Source organism: Polyergus mexicanus, unplaced genomic scaffold (assembly GCF_030449975.1).
Source record: "Polyergus mexicanus isolate NDT 795.1 unplaced genomic scaffold, iyPolMexi1.0 SCAF_25, whole genome shotgun sequence".
In the NCBI taxonomy this organism is placed as follows: Eukaryota; Metazoa; Arthropoda; class Insecta; order Hymenoptera; family Formicidae; genus Polyergus; species Polyergus mexicanus.
Window position 1 is genome coordinate 1,335,260 of NW_027223345.1, and position 21,417 is coordinate 1,356,676.

Sequence of the window (21,417 nt, forward strand, 5' to 3'; positions counted from 1 at the left end):
ATTTATACATATATTTTTCGAAAAATGATATTGGGCTAAATATTGTGCTTATTTATATTACTGTAAACATACGATTTTCTTCATTTGGAAGCTTTACAATTTTTTTCATATGAGATTCTGGGTCGATTACTACTTTACGAATTCTTGTTGGTACGAAGAGACTTCTCGAATCCAGTCCTAAAATCATCATCTGTAACATGTTGTCAATAAATGTTACCCAGTTGTCAGTCCAGACAATATGACCATTCTTTCCCCTAATTGACGCGCTTTTTAATCCACGAAATTCGCCAGTATATTGATAACCACGAAGCTTCAATTCTTTATAGATATCTTTCGTACTCATCTTCTCTTCATCATTATCATTTCGATCAATAAATGTAGTACATATTTTCTCGTCTTCGATATTAATTGGAATTCGTACTGTTCCAGTAACGACAGCATTGCTTCCTTCGATTATCTCGAATTTGCCACTACCTGTAAAAATATCGATATCAATTTCTTGTAAACGCAGTTAGTGCTAATATTGCATTTCCTGCTCAAATCTGGGGTCACACTATAGATAGATTGCTCTAATGGTTTATTTATTGGATACAAATCTTACCTCAATTTATATTTTATACAATCTTATCTTTTACTTATATTTTATGTAAAAATTTTTTATTTTTTTGTATATTTCTTATTTGCAAGATTAATTAAATTATACTATTTACCTGTTTGGATCATAAGAGTTAAATCGACTGGACTTTGTTTTGATAATATTGTCGAGTGTAGAAAATTGACATCTTCAAATATAATTGGAATATCGAGATAATTTTGTTTTTTTAACCAGCCTATCATTTGCCATATAAGTAAAAGATATCCTGCAGCCGGTAATAAATTTCTTCCATTAACAACATGTCCAGTCATATATATAAAATCTTCTTCTAACACATTAATAGTAACAATTACTTCTCCTTTGTGAATTGTTCTTTGTCCGATATAACGATACGTATACCAATCTTTGGAATGATCCCATCTACAATAATTATCATTAATCAAACAATATATAAAATATTAGTTCGCGTTTCTTTTACCGTCGTTAAAAATAATATAATTTAATTTTCTGCTTTATAAAATTTCACTATTTTTCTATAACCAATATGACTGAAAAATCTTGTGTTATACTAAGTAGAATTTACCTTATAAGGTGAGAAATCATCGGTGTGCCACGACTTACAGGAAACTTAACTTCAGGATATAAATTTGCGATTTGCGGCTGCAATCCTGCGTTATAAAGTTTACCAATTCCGTATAAAAATATTTCAATATTTGGTTTGTGAGAGAATCTGTATAAGGCGACATTTGTCACTGTTGTCTCTAAGGAATCATTAAGAATGTATTGCAAAATGTCGTGCGGCGCTATCTCAATCGTCACTGCGTCGTTTGGAATAAAGCGCAGAGTTTCTGAAAATAATACCGGTGCTAGCAAATAGTTTGCATAATATTCGGCTACACTTGACTTTGGAGATGCGCCGAACCATTCATAATACTCATTCAACACACTCAACCACTTTGCGCTTGGAGACGCTTGTTGTGGCAGTATTTGATTCAAGTATTCCAAAAGTTTAACTCTTGCGGGCTCGACATAACGACTATGAAAAGGTATACGTCCGAAGGAAATTTCTTTTACAGGAATATTGTCATTCTGAATAAAAATAAACTTTATCATTTATTTGAAATTAAACATATAATTGTAAGCATACACGGAAAATAATTAGTTGCTGCAGCTAAAAACTGCACGTGGTAACTAGATTTCAGACGTAATACAATATATGTACAGCGAACATCTTAGCTGTGATACCTATTTATTAGGTACAGTAGCAAATCATTTTGCTAGAGTTTAGAAATTTATTTAGCAAATTAGCTATGGTAGCGAACATTCTTTTTCCGTGTATAGATAGATTATTTAATACTAAGCGTTTTTACAAACCTGTAACATAGCGAGGAATGTTCTTACAGAGGTCGTTGGTCCACTCACGATAAAATTACGTGAATTATTGTAACAAGCTATATCTATATCCGATGGACAGATATTTTTCATAATTTTAGAATCGACATTAATTTCAGCCATTAAGCCATCTATTATTTTTGAGTTAAGAAATGCTAAGCCGATATAATATGCCAACATGATCGTTTCTTCGGCCGTCAAACATCCATCGGCATATCCACAAATCAACTCGCCAATAGAATGACCTATTATAATATCAGGAGTGATACCAATGCTTGTTAAAAGATCAACTATTCCGATCTGTAATACGTATAATTTTTATTACAACTTTCTAATATACTTTTCTGTTGAATAATATTATAAAATATTATAAATTTAGAATTCTGAATATTATTATATACATGTAATAATCTCTCTTTGAGAAATGTCTCTTCTTGAGAGATGTCTCTCCTTCAGAGATTCTCTTTTTGATTTTAATTCTATATTTTACAAATAACTTTAGTTTTTTATAAAATATTAATCTTTAAATATAAATCTCTTTGTAAAAAATTATAGAATTAGACAATACAAAAGAATACTGCAACATATATAGACGATATATTTTATTTATAAATATACGTTTATACCTGTAATCCAATAAGGCCTACAAATAAATTGACGATGTTATCGACAATATCTTTGTCTTTATTTGTTAGAATATCTGTCACCGATATACCGTGAGGTCTCAAAATTTTATCGCAATTCTGGACTGCTTTAATGAATGCTGGAAACTTCATTAAAGCACGACCTACCAATATTTTAAAAAAATATTCGTATATAATTACATTATTTTATAATGTTGTGTAATACATTGTCTTAGATAATAATTTTATCTAATTGATTTAAACATATATATATAAAATCTTTGAAAAATTGTTTATCTTTATTTTACAAATTTTTCCTACACTATTATTACTATTTTAGTTTAGTTTAATCAAAATTTAGTTATCATACTTAATAAATGTAACTTATAAAATTACAAAATTTGCAAACTAGAGAGATATTATATACTTGTTAACTTTGTTTCATGTTTTAACAAATACTTAAGAATGTTAATATATGTGTAAATTAAAAATTGTTAAATGTTCCAAAAATGCGAGCAAACATATTGCATATTAATAATTGTTGAATATTCCATTGTAATGTGATACTTTTGTGATTTATTTACCCATGTTAAGACACTGAAATCCAATTCCAGAAAATATGAAACAAATCGGTCTTCTCGTACATACGTTGCGTTTCATTTTAATTATTGCGTTATCCGATATGTTAGATCCAGCAATCATATATCCCCTGTAGAAATGTCCTTTTATATTGTCACAATGAATATGTTGTAGCAAAGAGATATATTCTACATCTATTGGCCGGCTCTGTACCTGTAGAGATATCGTTACTAATCGTAAATATACGATAATTATTTTATATCTTAATCAAGCGACGCGGTAGCGTCGTGACGCCAAGTACATAAAAAATTCTTTCCGGCTTGACATCAGTTTTGCCTATATACAAGGGTCGCGGCGCTATCAAGTAGCTTTCAGATTACTCTTAAAGTTAATTTAAAAAAAGTTTATATATTTATACAGGATATCTGGTAAAGATTGTGCCAACATTTGTGAGCGGGTAGTAAACTCAGCACTAAGTAAACTAAGCAGAAAAGTCCTGTACCATTTTTTCCTATAACGCTTAATAAAAGAATTATTATTAAATAAAGCCTTGCTAAAAAATTTTTCACATCCGTGCATTCCGTCAAACTTTGCAATTTTCAGTATGCCAAACATTCCTTCAGATTACAGAAGTAGGGATGCATCGCAAGCAAATAATGGAGATACATTCTTAAAGTAGAAACGTTAAGCTTTTGTGGCGGCTCGAGAAACCACCACAATTACGCACGAACGACCCGGTAGACGCGCGAACGAATTCTCACGCGCGGAGCACGTGAAACCCGCGCGCGAGCACCGCGCGAGCCACGAAGGCTTACCGTGAGGCGGCCACGAGCGGGAGTGGGCGCCAGCAAGTGAAATCCAGTGAGTGGGGCTTATAAGACGGCGCACGGCGAGAAGCCTTCAATTCGCAGCCCGCTCTGACTGCGGAGAGGACCTCCTGCCCGTCAGTCAGTTCGAGCTCACGAATTCTTTTGAATTAGCGACAGCCTACGCTGCCTCCTGTAGTACCACAGGACCTGAGTCTTCCTCGACCACAGCTGCCTCCCACTTCACCCGGGACTAGTCGACAGCCCATCAGTGAGGGAGAAAAGACACCAGGACTTACAGGCAACCATACGTGTACGAGCTTCAGGGAGTGGACGCTACACCCGATAGAGCTGGCGCCTGTGGAATTCACCCGACCACCACGCTTTTTCCTGAGTCAGTGGGACATCAGGGTACGGCGATACACATCACCATCGACGCCGTGGAACCTGCCGCCACCGCTATTATCACCGCTAGCGGCCTCTCCACTTCACCATCGAGACAGTTGGACACAGTCACAACCGGCAATACGAATCCATCGCGGTACTCAATACCCCTCACGGGAAGTAGCGGACAGCGGTACTCAATCTGACAGTGTCTGGGAGACCAACACCCAGGAAGCGGCTACGCAGACAGGGACGGACCGGGAAGAGCCTGGCTATACGCACCCCAGGACTACACCAACTCTTCCATCCTCGCCCGAGCTACTGCGCATCGGTTCCCTCCACGTAACCAAAGCCGAGCCGCGTATCACTTGGCGGGAACGCACACCGCGTTAACCCGTAAACGGCCCTTTTCAGGGCCACCACAAACCAAATAACTGTAAATATACTATAAATACATTTTATCATTGACAATTAGAAAAGAAGTCTCGTGATTGACTTCACCTCTGTACGCTCGACCTATCCCTCGCGCCATCTTCTGAAGGCGAACACGCCTCTACGAATCCCCATAACTGGTGACCACCGACGCGGAAGATGCCAAGGGATCCGGAGAAGACAAGCATCGTCGACGACGACAGCACGAGCGTCAACAAGATCGGCATAAGAGTACCACCATTCTGGCCGGAGGATGCGGAGCTATGGTTCGCGCAGCTGGAAGGAACATTCATCTCATGCGACATAACAGACGACGCAACGAGATACGCATACGTCCTCTCGAGGATAGAGCCGAAGCAAGCCAGGGAAATCAAAGACATCATCACCCAGCCGCCACTAAAACAGAAATACGAAGCAATAAAGAAGGCTTTAATTCAGAGACTCACGGCATCCCAGGATCAAAGAATCAAACAGCTCCTCGAACATGAAGAGCTGGGAGATAGAAAGCCCTCGCAGTTTCTCCGCCACCTCAAAACCCTGGCCGGCATAACGGTTTCGGACGAACTACTGCGTACATTATGGCTAGGTCGATTGCCAACGCAAATGCAGGCCATTTTAGCAGTCAGGGCGCAAGACAAACTGGAAGACGTCGCAGAACAGGCCGATAGAATACATGAGATAGGCAATAGACCAATGGAGGTAGCAACCATGCAAGGGGTAGTCACGCCAGCACGAACGACATGGGAAACGCAAATAGACGCATTAAGAGATCAAGTCGCTGCCTTGACAACACAGGTCACAAAAATGACTAGGAAGTTCCAAAGAGAACAGCAAGGGAAACGACCACGAAGCCAATCGAGAGACCGACAACGTAGCAGGACACCAAGAAGAGAAGGCATCTGCTACTACCACCGACGCTTCGGAGCAGAAGCCAAGAAATGCACGACCCCGTGCTCGTTCAAAAAGGAAAACGAGGAAGCCAGTCGCTGATGGCGGCAAGCGACATAGGCTCAGAACCACGCCGCCTATATATGACGGACCGGAAGACGAAAATAAGATATTTAATCGATACCGGATCTGACATAAGCGTCTACCCACGGGCAAGAACACAAGGCCGGAAACAGGCGGAAACATATCAACTATTCGCAGCAAACGGATCAACAATATCCACCTACGGAGCAACAACCATACAACCAGACTTCGGGCTACGTAGGGCATTCCCATGGCGATTCATAATAGCCGACGTCACTCAGCCAATAATAGGGTCAGACTTCTTATCGCACTATCACCTCCTACCGGATGTAAGGAATAAGAAGCTAATCGACGGAAAAACAGGCCTCGCGGCACACGGATCAAAAGGCAACCATAAAATAAACTCCATCAAAGCAGTAGCTGGGGAAACAAAATATGACAGCATAATAAAAGAGTACCCAGGAATAACGCGACCAAACGGAAGGAGCCAGACAGTCAAACACAACACAGTCCATTACATACAAACCACCGCGGGACAACCAGAAGCATGCAGACCAAGAAGACTATCTCCAGAGAAACTACACATCGCAAGGACGGAATTCGACCTACTGCTGCAGGAAGGAATAATCCAGCCATCGAAAAGCCCATGGTCAGCACCACTTCATATGGTGCCCAAGGGAAAAGAAGCGTGGCGACCGTGCGGAGATTATAGAAGATTGAACACACGCACAATACCAGATAGTTATCCGATACCGCACATAGAGGACTTCGCGCAAACACTGCACAAGAAAAAAGTTTTTTCAACGCTCGACCTAGTAAGAGCATATAACCAAATTCCGGTACATGAAGAAGACGTGCCGAAGACAGCAATCACCACGCCATTCGGACTATACGAATTCAAATTCATGCCGTTTGGACTTCGAAATGCAGCACAAACCTTCCAAAGATTCATTAACGAAATAATAAGGGGACTAGATTTCTGCTATGCATACATAGATGACATATTGGTAGCATCAGCAACAGAAAAAGAACACGAAAAGCACATGAGGGAACTTTTCACCCGACTAGAAACCAACGGGGTGAGAATTAACCCAGCCAAGTGCACCTTCGCAGCCGCACAGGTCAAATTCTTGGGCTACCTGGTCTCAGCAGAAGGCACCGTACCGCTACCAGAGAAGGTGGAAGCAATAAAAAACTTCCCTTCTCCAAAGACGGTCAAACACATGCGACAGTTTCTGGGAACCATCAACTTCTACAGACGTTTCATCCCAGGAGCAGCAAAGGACCAAGCAACATTGAGCGAAGTATTAAGAGGACCAAAGAAGAGAGGACAACAACCAATCCAATGGACGACAGAAATGGAAGAAGCATTTGTCAATTGCAAAAACAGTCTATCTAGAGCAGCACTCCTAGCACACCCAGATCCAACAGCAGAACTGACCGTAACAACGGACGCCTCGGACATAGCACTAGGAGCGGTCATTCAACAGAAAGTTAAAGGGGAATGGCAACCACTAGCATTCCTAAGCAAAAAACTCAGCAGACCACAAACGAAGTACAGTCCATACGATCGAGAGCTACTGGCTATATACACAGCGATCAAACATTTTCGCCATATGCTAGAAGGGAGACAGTTCATTGTATACACAGACCATAAACCAATCATCTACGCATTTGACCAAGATCCGCTAAGAAGCTCACCACGCCAAGCACGACACTTGGAGTACATCGGCCAATTTACAACAGACATTCGCCACATAGCAGGGAAAGAAAACGTAATAGCCGACACACTCTCCAGAGTAGAAGCAATAGAAAAGGCAGTTAATTTCGAAGAATTGGCAGAAGCACAAGCGGAAGACACGGAAATGCAAGAGATGACGAAAAAGAAACAAAGTCTGCTGCTCACGAAAGTCGCAATACCGGGATCGACAATAACATTGTACTGCGACACGTCAACACCGATAACACGACCATACGTGCCACAACAATTCAGGAGGAGAATATTCAACTCCCTACACAGCCTAGCTCATCCAGGAGCAAAGGCATCAGCGAAACTAATAGCGCAAAGATATGTATGGCCAAGGGTACAACAAGATTGCAGCAGATGGGCCAAAACTTGCATGCAATGCCAACGAGCAAAAATCACACGACACAACATAGCACCGATAGGAGAGTTTGATCCACCAACAAGACGCTTCCAGCACATACATATGGACATAGTCGGACCAATGCCAACATCCAATAACAAACGCTACTGCCTCACCATAATAGACCGTTTCACAAGATGGCCGGAGGCGATCCCACTAACAGACATTACGGCAGAAACGATAGCAAGGCACCTGTTCATAAACTGGATTACGCGATTCGGTGCTCCGGAAAGAATCACGACCGACCAAGGAAGACAATTCGAAGCAGATCTTTTCAAACATCTAACGCAAATGACAGGCTCAAAACATATAAGGACAACAGCATACCACCCGGCAGCGAACGGGATGATAGAACGTTTCCACAGGCAATTAAAAGCAGCCATCAAATGCCATCAAACAGAAGACTGGACAGAAATTCTCCCAGTCGTATTGATGGGCATCAGGGCCGCCTGGAAGGAAGACATAAACGCAACAACGGCAGAGTTGGTCTACGGAGAACCGATGAGGTTACCTGGACAATTCTTAGCAGGAAAAAGCAATGACACAGAAGACAAAACCAGCCTCGTGAACAGACTACGAAGCATCATGACAAAACTCAGCCCAGCCATCAAAAGGCATGGACAACGAGCGACGTTCATCTACAAAGACATGGACAAAGCAGCAAAAGTTTTCGTGCGACACAACGCACCATCAGGAGCACTACAACCGCCATACGACGGACCTTATGAAGTTCTACACAGAAACGAAAAAACATACAAAATACGGATGAACAACAAAACAGTCAACGTATCAATAGACAGGCTGAAACCAGCGTATACCATGGAAGAAGAAGAAGAAGGACCACAAGCCACTAGCCAAGAAACAACAGTACGACCAGCCACGACAAGAAGCGGACGAGTATCTCGCCCGCCAATCAGGTTCAACACTTAGGAGGCTTCCATACAACCAAGGGGGTCCTGTGGCGGCTCGAGAAACCACCACAATTACGCACGAACGACCCGGTAGACGCGCGAACGAATTCTCACGCGCGGAGCACGTGAAACCCGCGCGCGAGCACCGCGCGAGCCACGAAGGCTTACCGTGAGGCGGCCACGAGCGGGAGTGGGCGCCAGCAAGTGAAATCCAGTGAGTGGGGCTTATAAGACGGCGCACGGCGAGAAGCCTTCAATTCGCAGCCCGCTCTGACTGCGGAGAGGACCTCCTGCCCGTCAGTCAGTTCGAGCTCACGAATTCTTTTGAATTAGCGACAGCCTACGCTGCCTCCTGTAGTACCACAGGACCTGAGTCTTCCTCGACCACAGCTGCCTCCCACTTCACCCGGGACTAGTCGACAGCCCATCAGTGAGGGAGAAAAGACACCAGGACTTACAGGCAACCATACGTGTACGAGCTTCAGGGAGTGGACGCTACACCCGATAGAGCTGGCGCCTGTGGAATTCACCCGACCACCACGCTTTTTCCTGAGTCAGTGGGACATCAGGGTACGGCGATACACATCACCATCGACGCCGTGGAACCTGCCGCCACCGCTATTATCACCGCTAGCGGCCTCTCCACTTCACCATCGAGACAGTTGGACACAGTCACAACCGGCAATACGAATCCATCGCGGTACTCAATACCCCTCACGGGAAGTAGCGGACAGCGGTACTCAATCTGACAGTGACTGGGAGACCAACACCCAGGAAGCGGCTACGCAGACAGGGACGGACCGGGAAGAGCCTGGCTATACGCACCCCAGGACTACACCAACTCTTCCATCCTCGCCCGAGCTACTGCGCATCGGTTCCCTCCACGTAACCAAAGCCGAGCCGCGTATCACTTGGCGGGAACGCACACCGCGTTAACCCGTAAACGGCCCTTTTCAGGGCCACCACAAACCAAATAACTGTAAATATACTATAAATACATTTTATCATTGACAATTAGAAAAGAAGTCTCGTGATTGACTTCACCTCTGTACGCTCGACCTATCCCTCGCGCCATCTTCTGAAGGCGAACACGCCTCTACGAATCCCCATACTTTATTTAAAAAAAAAATTATTTATTCTTCAGATAATTTTTCGTGAAGTGATCGACAGTGAATGTTGGTCAATTTTCGACAAATATTTTCTATGGCATAATTTTTTTAAGCAGTGTATATTATAATCATGATACATATGTATATATGGTACATATATAAATATCTTATTTTTAATTATAAATCTTTGAAATTTGCACAAAACTAATATTCTATTTTTAAACTGAATAATGGCTACATTAACTATGAATGCGTTTGCTTCAACAGATGCAATATACCTTAGATCTGTTAATAATACTCTCCTCTTTTCTCCGCTTTTACTGGTTTAAAATAAACTTGAATTTATCTTCAACTTTCACATTTAGATTCTATTATTAGAATTAATAATTTAAAATAATTAATATACTTTAATTAAATGTAATTTAAGTTATAACAATAATTTTTTTAAATTTTTTATATAAATTTAAGCAGTCTCATTAATCTTTTCTCCCTTTCATTTTATAATAATACATTTTTTATTCCTTACGTTCATTATTCAATATTTGCATATTTTTTTATAATACTAAATTATTGCTATTTTGAAGTACTACATATAAGTATTATATCGTGTAGTTTTTCTCGTACTTCTTTTTATTTTAATATATTATCTTATATATATTTTTTGCATTTAATATATTATCATAAATTTGTTTAATGTATTTGTGTTTTTGTGCGTGCAATACACGTAAAATTATTTCTTTATGATTTTTTGTTAACGAAAAGTTTAATTTTCTAAATAATTTAAAATGACAGTAATAACATACAAGCTAAGCATAAGAAAGATTAGATTATCTGTGAAAAAATTGTAATGTATACTTACGTCTTCTAATATAATTTTAACTGCTTCCTCCGTACATCCAGATATAGCTACGAGTCTAGGTAAATTATCGTCTCCTCCATTATTGACTTTAATTGTTGGATTTGATTTCAGTAATATGTGGCAATTAGCACCGCCAAATCCGAAGGAATTGATACCGATATAACCACCCTTACATTCTATCGGTTCAGTGACTACATTTATTCTTCCTTCAATGATAGCAGCCATATTTTTTCGTGGATGTTTAAAATGTATAGTAGGAGCCATTATACCAGTTTCCATCGCTATTAAAATCTTTATCCCAAAATAACATTTAAATAAAAAAAATATGTGGTACATGTGGCATTATATTATATTATGTAGTTGTATTAACCTTATTTTGCCAAATATAAAAAGTTGATATATTTGAAAATTTAAATTTAAATTCTAAAAATTTAGATGGAATTAAAAAATTAATTAAAATTAATTAATGCATTTGTATTTACTTCGTTTTATGATTTGTTTTTGTGATCTGTACGTATTTCCTCTATAATGGAAAACTTGCCAAAAATTCAAGAATTGATTGATCGGGAAACTTAAATTTGAATTTGATTTTAAAGTTTGAATTGAATTTAAAGATTAAGTAAATTTGCCGCATTAGCCTTTCTCTTATGGTACCCAGTCAGCCAGATCTGTTCTAACAGATATTGCCAAGTGCTTGCTACAAATTATTGTCAGCAAAAAGGCTACAAATTTGGTACAAGAGTTGTTATTACCGATTAAGCTGGCAGATTGCCGGCAAGAATCAAGCAAAGCTTGCTAACATAACTACACAGCAAATTGGCGGCAGAAACCGAGCAAAGCTTGCTGACATGACTGACATCAGATTGTCGGCAAAAACTGAGCAGGATCTGGAGTGCGCAATCTGATGGCAAATTGGCAGCAAAAACCGAACAAAATCTGCAGCTTATTACAAAGTATTATAAAATAGTTCAGTCGCTTATCGCTATGCGGCGCGTTATTCATTATCTATACCCGTATTCAAATTCTTGTCATGAGTGTATATAAAGCCTACAAAATGCTAATAATATTATAATATATATATTTCTATCAGTTCAATTTTTGACATAATTCTTATATAGGAAATTCAGATATTGAATTGATTTTTGGCAAATCGGACAGATAATTGTTCGGTTTTCACTTATTCAAAACAATTTCTGTCCAAAAAGATCTTTAATTTTATAAATTAAGTTATTTGAATTTACTTATATGTTTTAACATATTAATATATGATTTTATATAATGTCTAATTATCTAATGGTCATTTTATGACCAAAACTTATCATCATTTTGTTACTTAGGGTTAAGGCTTTAAATCTATTTAAATATATACTTTTATATGAATGGCCAAAAGCTGCAGAATTTGTTCGGTTTTTGCTGACAATCTGCTATCAGATTGTCTTGCGCAGATCTTGGTCGATTTTTGCCATCAATTTGGCGTCAAATCATGTCAAGCTTTGCTCGGTTTTTGCCGTCAATTTGCTGTCAGGTTATGTCAACAAGCTTTGTCACCAAAACACAAGCTTAATGCGGACACAGATGGCACTGGATTTGTTACCAAGTTTTGAGCGAATTTGATGCCAATTTGGCAACAATTTGTTATCAAATTGCTTACTGGGGTATATTTACTCTTTGACTTTTGTTTATGACCATTTTTATGACCGTTGTTATTGTGATTGTGCCGACCGTACCAACATTGGTCGTCATTATATTGTAAACAATCGATAATATACAAATGACGTTTGGACGTTGTTCACTAATTTGTACAGATTCTACGCGGGTTTTAGTGAGCCTTCCATTCTGGTTATTAATTTGGAATTTAACTGCAACAACAAATGTGGGGTATGTCGGGTTATATAATTCCAATTTAATTTCTACATATTTATATCTATGCTGAAGATGGAGCAAAAACAGTCCGACTACATTGTTAATGCACATTTGTTAATAAAACTTAACAATAATAAGTTTGCGCACCAATACCCGCGCCTTAGCTCTTATCTGTCAGTATTCCCATTTAATTGTTTGTACTCTAAGCTTATTGCTGTTATTATTAACCCTATTTTGTTGTAAATTCACCTTTGCAATTTGACAAAGACCGCTAACTGGCTCTGAATGTCCCATATTTGACTTCACTGAACCCAATAACAGAGGAAGTTGTCTTTTAGCGCATATAGCTTCATCTATGGCTCGAAGTTCCACTGGATCGCCGGCTAGAGTACCAGTTGCATGAGCCTCTATGTAAGATAATTCAAGTGGCGAAATATCACATTCTTTGTAAAATTCTTCCAATAATATTTTTTGCTTATCAAATGATGGAAAGGTAATTCCTTCTTTTTTAAAGCCATCGCAGTTGGTTTTACCATAGACAAAGGTCGCATAGATTCTTCTTGCATCCTTTGCCTTTTGTAGGTATACTACTACAGCTGCATCACTACGCATGTAACCAGAGCCTTCTTCATCGTAAGGTTTACAGTAACCATCATTAGATAAAACTCCTAAAAATAATATTAACAGTTTATGTTTATAGTTCATTGATTCAATAGATATAAAAGATATAATTATGTTTCCAGTTTCTCTAATAATATACCAAGTACTTGAAAAATTCAATGTGGATATATATATAAGCGAATTAATTGTATCATTCGAAAACAAAAACTGCTACATTCAACAAAACATGAATTAACAAACATTATTATTATATATTGTAAATATTATTATTTTTATAAATGTATTAATAAATATTTATTCTATTTAACAACGTAACACACAACTCTGAACACAATAATATTATTTTTCACATACCCAAACGAAAAAGCTGGTAAATCATATTAGGATGGGCGCACAAATTGACACTAGCGACAATAGCCGCTTCGCAAATGCCAGATCGAATCATTCTGTAAGCTTCCACCATAGCGAAATGACTCGAGCTACTTGCAGTATCGATATTATACGATGGTCCAGTAACGCCGAGCCAATAAGAAATTCTGTTTGCTATCACGCCTTTATTGCATCCAAGAATGGGTAATCCAGCAATCTATTAACAATTATGTGTGTTATGAAACAATTTTCATATAAATATTTTCCTCATATTTAGCAATAGGTTTGTATACGTATTAATATATTTATACACACACTTTTAGGAACGCGTTTGTTTTATCAATTTCTGATATTAAGTTATTTAGAGAATAACTAATGAATTTAGAGAATAACTACATACCTGAGGTTTGTCGTATACTAATCCTATATATGTATCACAAAAATTTATTGCTGTGATAACGCTTGTATTAGTTCCCTGTAATTCTATTGGATTTATACCCCCATCAATAATCGCTTCATAGGTATGCTCAAGTAACATTCTGCATCCAGGATCAATCACATCAGCTTCTTCGAGCGAAATATTAAAAAATTCTGCGTCAAATTTTTGTATATTATTCATGTTTCCTATTCGAGGAGGCATCTCGACGACATCTGTTAAAATTTAAAATAATTTGGATAAATATAATATTATTATATTGTTAAGTCATGAATAATAAATTATACTAAAATATACTTAATGACATATTTTATATATGTATGTAATTTTATTTATTTATGTAAATTATTTATTTTATATGTGGATTTTTCCAAATAATTTTGAGAAAAAATTTTATTACAGTTGTTCCAACGTTGATGATCGCTCGAACCAAGATCGATTTTATTGAAAAGATTGTCCTGAAATTCTTTTATGTTGTTAGAATTAGGAAATCGTCCGGCAATGCCAGAGATAACTATTTCTTCTTCAGCATCTACGCTGACATACGGATTGAACCGCTTGTTATTTTCCATTTTCCACAAAGTCAAGTCATTCTGAAAAAAGATATCAGAACTTTATTTCAGTGTTACATCAAACGACGCGGCAACGTCGCGACGCCAAGTATATAAAAAAATTTCTTCCGGCTTGTCAACAGTTTTGCCTGTGTACAGGGGCCGCGGTGCTATCAAGTAGCTTATCCGGAGTTTTACGTCTCAGAAACTTTCGATTAAAATTCTTCAGGAATGAAAGCCGTAATCAAAAATCTAACGGCACTTTTCTTATACAATGTGGATGCAAGGTTTCGGTTGCGTCCAATTTGAATAAGATTGGTGCAGTCAATCCTGAGGAAAGATAATCGTATACCTGAATTGATATTTCTTTCAGCTTTAAACAACTCACGTACCTATGCTCGCACGCACACACGCAAAGCGATTTTGTCCCTCAAACGATGTTCACATTGCTCATGTACGATTATTCGCTTGAATATGCAGAATGTTTTAAGAGACAAGATCATATGTGGATGCGTGTACATACGTGTGAGATAATAATAATGTATATTCATATTAAATAATGCTTCGTAATAAAAAAAATCCTTTCTAATGCTTTCTATATTTTGATATTTATTCACTTACACAATTTATATTATTATTGATTATACAGTTTGTATACAGTTTAACATCTATATTAAAATTATACCTATAAAATACCTATACAGTTTAACTTCTGGATTAAAACTATATCTGTAAAAATAAAATCATATCGTGTTTTAAAATCTGTTGAATGATTGACAATAAGAGATTGCGCATTAAGACACTTCGTGACTACGTCCGTTCAAATTCATTATAGTATATATAAGCTTTGTAAAAATATACTTACTCTTTATATAATTCCTTTCATAAAAATTTCATTTCTATTAAATAAATCTTTAAAAAAATCACATCCATGTATATACTGTATAATGTGGTAATTTATATTTTTCAGAGAAAATATGAATTTTTACAAAAAGCAGTGACGTCCCACTAAAAAAGACATTACAAAGGTAAAAAAAAATACGCCAAGTACATAAAAAATATTTCAACTTGCGTACGCAACAAAAAGCTTAAAAAATTATTTGCTTCTAAAAAACAGTTGTAGCCGCGCCTTCGATTTACACGTCCACATTAACAGAATTTATTTGTTTCGCCGATCGGAGAGATAGGACGTAATTGATTTGTCCGGGTTTAGTTTGTTGAACAGTATTTATTCCTTTCGACACCAACTCCCGGACCGTCTTAGGTAATCGCACGCGACAGCAAGATATGAGCGGACACGCGAATTATCGTTTAATTATAACTTTATGAGCGTTAGGCGTTCGGTGTGCTCCCGGTGAAGGCTTGCGACGAAGTGTCTTAACGAAAAACCTTCTCTGCGATCCACGTACAATAGTCCTGGTTGATACGGGTGCTACAAAAAAGGAGGAATTTCGATCGTTCGATTCCGAGAGCCAATCGGCTATCGACAACGAGGTGTTTGTCAGAATCGAACGATACGAAGAAACCGCAAAAACGGAATGAAAACAAGGCTTCGCACGTAACGTCTCGCTTTAGAACGTTCGAGAAACAAAATTAATAATATAATTTATAAAACGCTTACTTTCTTGAACATCCCGCTCGCCTCGTATACCGGGTAGGTTACGAAATAACTGGTTAAATTCTACCGCCATAATCGATACACGGCATCTGAATGATAATTCTCGATCAGACGGTCCGAAGAGCTCTACAGCAAAATTTTTCAACATACAATAATAGGAAAAGAGTACCGATAAAGATCGTTGGTGATTCAATCGAAATACATGAGTTAACTTAATCAGTAAATCTTAGCATAGGGTTATTTACATAGGCGTTCTTAGAATAGATATATGTACATATACAGAGCGTGACGATAATTAAAGTCAAACTTAATTATTAACGCATAAAGAAAACGCAAATTAATTTAAGAGCCAGTGTCACTTGATATCGGTAGCTGACAGATCTGCGTTATTGGTCGCTTTAGAGTGGTTTTGGCAGTACGCAATGTAACTACTCGGACATGCCCATCCGATCCCGGATGTACGTCTAATATTCGGGCAAGTTCCCATTTCGAAGGAGGTGCCAAATTATTTTTCGACAATACCAGCTCGTTAATTTTGAGCTCCGGTTTGTTTTCTTGCCATTTACGCCTTTGTTGCAATGTATGCAAATAATCAGAAGACCAAGAACGCCAGATCTGCTCTAAAATCGCACGCACTTGCTGCCATCGAGACAGCCGATTCGAATCGATATCTAAAACAGATTCTTCAGGCGGACTTACTAACGGGCGACCGACTAAAAAATGACCCGGAGTTAACGCGGAAAAGTCATTCGGATCATCATGTAACGCGGAAATCGGGCGGGAATTTAGGCAAGCCTCGATTTGACACAGCAGCGTAGCGAACTCGATCTGCGATAATGTTCGGGAACCAATCGCTCGTTTCAAATGAAACTTTAATCCTTTGACACCGGCTTCCCAAAGTCCGCCGAAATGCGGAGCAGAGGGAGGTATAAAATGCCATTTTACGTTATCATTAGCTATAGCGTCTTGTATTTGAGGGTCGGCGACAAGTCGCTGAAAGGTAGTGTTTAATTCGCGGTCCGCGCCTTGAAAATTAGTGCCGTTATCACTGTACATGTCGGATGGAAGACCGCGACGGCTTGCAAATCTCCGAAAGGCGGAGAGAAAACCGTTAGTAGCGTAATCATCTACGTATTCTAAATGGACGGCCTTTGTCGAGAGACAAATAAAAACGGCAACATAATAATTTTTGGATCGTTGACCGCGGCCGACTGACGGAATAATATTCATCGGCCCGGCGTAATCGACGCCTGTGTGCGAGAACGGAGCCGAAGGCGTGACGCGGGGCTGGGGGAGATTCCCCATCAGCTGTTGCGAGGTACGTGCGCGTTCGCGTACGCACTTTACACAACTACGTATAAGAGATTTTACACTGGTGCGCGCTGAAATTATCCAATAATTTTGGCGTAAAATTCTTAACATTAATTGAGTGCCTCCATGAAGAGAGGCTTTATGAGCTTGAGCGATTAATAAATCCGAAATTCGATGTTTCGGTAAAATTATAGGGTGCCGTTCATCATAACTGAGTGACGAATTGTCAATCCGCCCGCCAAGGCGAATTAATTTATCTTTCCCGAGAGAGGGGTAAAGCGATAACAAAGAACTGGATCTTGGCAGTAAACTTTTATCGTTTAACGCTTGAATTTCGGATGGAAAATGACGTTGTTGCACGTAACGGAGCCAAAACAAGGAAGCTTCTTTGAGTTCGACAGTGTACACATAACGACACTGACGCCAACGAAGGATAATTGAGGACAAATCGCGTTGTAATTTAGGCCTGGTCATTAAATGATTATTTAATGTAGAATCATTGCTCGTTTTGCACGACGCGTTAAATACTACGCGAAGTTTCGTCGTGCTGCTAGACTCGCGTAGTATCGGATGATGCGGTATATACACCGCTTGGTTAAGCGTCGGATTTTCGTCGGAGACAGGTTCCATATGACCCATAGATTTATATTCATTTAAGAAAGAATGATAGGGTTTCGCGAGATCCGGATTTTTTCGTAGGCGTTGTTCTAATTTCGAATAAAGAAGCGCGGCAGTTTCGCGCGAAGCTCCTATATCGAGCGGAGGGTTGGTTTTAAATGGTAACCGTATTATATAGCGGCCGTCTTCGGCACGCTGATGTGTTTCGATAAAATGTTGTTCGCATTTTTTATCTTCTTCCGACTGCTGAATTTCGGAAGAAATTTCCTCGATCTCCCAAAACTTTTGAAGGAGAGAATCGAGCGAAGGAATTGTTACGCAATTTAATGAAGTCGCGGAACCGGTAATTGAATTAGAAGTTCCGGTAGGACCGGATAATATCCATCCTAAAGCAGTAAGCTGGGCCGTCGGAGTTCCGGTCGGACCATGTTTTATCTTTTGCTTTAATAACGATCCATATAAATCTGATCCGATGAGCAGATGGATCGGATGATTGCTAAACGGATCCGGATCCGCGAGAGATAATTTCCGTAAATGCGGCCAATAATCTACGGTTTTAGTCTTTGAGCCAACGTATGACGTAATTTTTTGATATACGAAAGCAGTCAAAGAAAAGGTTGAGGAACCTCGCCCATTACAAGACTCGAGAGTAAGAGACACCTGAGATTTCGCTACGCCACTGTATCGTTCGCCGAAACACTGTACGTGGAGGCTTGCGCGAGAACGTTTCGTGCGCATAGTTTGACACAACGATTCCGAGATAAAGCTAACAGCCGAGCCTTGATCTAACAACGCACGAACTTTAAATTTACGTCCTTCGATGGTACGAAGTATTACCCATGCGGTGGCTAGTAACACGTTCGGCGGATTTTTCAGCGGCGAATGAATCGTTTGAACGGAAGCGACGGCGGTCTCGTTCTTTATCTCAGGGGCGGCTGAGCCGCTCGGTTGAGCGTTAAGCGCTTTGTTTTCCGAAACAAAATTTTCACTAATCTTCTGTACTGGTATATTCGAGTCACGATGCAAGAGCGTATGATGTGCTCGTCGGCACAAATTACAGCGTTTTTTACTCTTGCAAGAGGTCGGGAAATGGCCGACCTTTAAACAATTAAAGCAACATTTGTGTGATTTGAGAAACTGAGTTCTCTGTTCGACGGATTTACGCTTAAACTCGTCGCATAACATCAAATTATGATTGCCTTTATTTTTATGAGACGAAGTATCGGCATTTAACTTAGAATGATCGGTTAGTCCTCGAATTCGCAGCGTCATAAAATCTCGAATCTCTTCATACGTCGGAGATGCGGTTGATTTACCGCGTTGCAGATTCCACTCATTACGTGTGCGTGGACTAAATTTTTGCGCAACAATATAGACTAATAAGTCATCCCATTTTTCAACAGGTCTGCCTAAATTTGTTAACGCGGCTAATGACGCGGCAACGGTATCGCGTAAACCTTTGAGTTCGACAGCGGATTCCGTTTTCATAATAGGCAAATCAGCGAAAGCATGAATATGCGCATGAATAATCGCGTTTTGATTATCGTACTCTTCGATAAGTAATTTCCACGCACCATCGTAATTTGCGTCTGCAATCTTAACATGATTAATTAATACAGCGGCTTCGCCCGTGACACTGGCTTTTAAATAATGTAATTTCTGCGTATTCGACAGCGATTCTTTCGAGGCGACGAGCGATTCGAATATTCCGCGGAAGTTTTCCCATTCCGCGAAATTACCGGAAAATTTCGGCAACGGGATGCGTGGTAATTGCAATGAAACCGTACCAGACAATTCGCGAGAAGAAATGTCGCTTACCGTTGATGCCGCATTTGGGTCGCACCGGGAGAATTTACCTATCACGTCTGCGAGGTAGTCCGCCGCTTCGTGGTAGACGTCCTCGGCCGTAAAGAATTCCTCCTCGGTGAAGTATGGGACTGTACGCTGTTCGTCGGCCGTTGCTATTTGCTGAAGCTGGACGTTGAGACGTTGACACCTTTCCCATAATGTCTCCAAGGCGTCCAGTCGACTCTTCGCCTTGTATTGCGTGACGTTGGCCTTGCCCATTTTCTTAAAGTTGGGGAACACTCGCTTCATCGAGCTTATTGTAATAGATTGCTCGATGAGGAGGCCCTGCAGCGAGTCCGTCATGATGGTAGTCATATAAGATGAAGCCTTTCAGCAACAATTTACCACCTGGTGGTTGTAGAGATGCTGAGGCGTGACGACTGGTCCGTCGCACGCGGATGTGCGAAGACGCACTATAATTTTCACTTAACCGTGCCGCGCGCTAAAGCGTGCGACAACTATGTGTGACTGCGGATTACGCAGGTCGCACTCTGAGGTGCGGAGTGCTAAAGAGCATAAAGATTGCACTTAAGCTGTGCAAAGCGCTAAGAAGCACGAGATTTGCGCGGCACTGCGGATTACGCAGGACGCACTTTGATGTGCGGAGTGCTAAAGAGCACAAAGATTGCACTTAAGCTGTGCAAAGCGCTAAGAAGCGCGAGATTTGCGCGGCACTGCGGATTACGCAGGGCGCAAATAATGATGATACGTTGTGCTTAAGAGCACAACTTTAATAATGCAAAGGGATGCAAAGTTGACTTCGCTCACTTTATTTTCCCGGAAGTCCTTTCAACGCACTCGCGTTATTATTTACGGCAGCGGAATGCGGATAGATGTTTTGATATCGCGCACCGTCTCCGTCTCGCGATAGTTTTTATAAGTGCTGTTACCTTAGCGTGTCAGCGTTCTCACTCGCACTCCGCGAACTGATTACCGGATCACTATCTGTTTTTCCAAAATCCGGCTCGAAGGACCATTTAATGTAGCCGCGCCTTCGATTTACACGTCCACATTAACAGAATTTATTTGTTTCGCCGATCGGAGAGATAGGACGTAATTGATTTGTCCGGGTTTAGTTTGTTGAACAGTATTTATTCCTTTCGACACCAACTCCCGGACCGTCTTAGGTAATCGCACGCGACAGCAAGATATGAGCGGACACGCGAATTATCGTTTAATTATAACTTTATGAGCGTTAGGCGTTCGGTGTGCTCCCGGTGAAGGCTTGCGACGAAGTGTCTTAACGAAAAACCTTCTCTGCGATCCACGTACAATAGTCCTGGTTGATACGGGTGCTACAAAAAAGGAGGAATTTCGATCGTTCGATTCCGAGAGCCAATCGGCTATCGACAACGAGGTGTTTGTCAGAATCG

General features: G+C 39.8%; 1 protein-coding gene across 1 annotated transcript in view; it reads right to left on the reverse strand.

Moving 5' to 3' along the window:
- Nucleotides 1–21,417, reverse strand: part of LOC138943234 (fatty acid synthase-like) — a 112,626-nt gene that overhangs the window by 5,605 nt on the left and 85,604 nt on the right. Inside the window, exons 11-21 of the mRNA XM_070313843.1 lie at nucleotides 14,499–14,691; nucleotides 14,063–14,313; nucleotides 13,648–13,879; nucleotides 12,922–13,340; nucleotides 10,810–11,100; nucleotides 3,195–3,402; nucleotides 2,614–2,774; nucleotides 1,970–2,287; nucleotides 1,179–1,684; nucleotides 711–1,015; nucleotides 73–474 (exon numbers count right to left, since the gene is read on the reverse strand). Of these exons, the coding sequence (XP_070169944.1) occupies nucleotides 73–474; nucleotides 711–1,015; nucleotides 1,179–1,684; nucleotides 1,970–2,287; nucleotides 2,614–2,774; nucleotides 3,195–3,402; nucleotides 10,810–11,100; nucleotides 12,922–13,340; nucleotides 13,648–13,879; nucleotides 14,063–14,313; nucleotides 14,499–14,691 (3,286 nt within the window). The remainder of the gene's footprint in view (nucleotides 1–72; nucleotides 475–710; nucleotides 1,016–1,178; nucleotides 1,685–1,969; nucleotides 2,288–2,613; nucleotides 2,775–3,194; nucleotides 3,403–10,809; nucleotides 11,101–12,921; nucleotides 13,341–13,647; nucleotides 13,880–14,062; nucleotides 14,314–14,498; nucleotides 14,692–21,417) is intronic.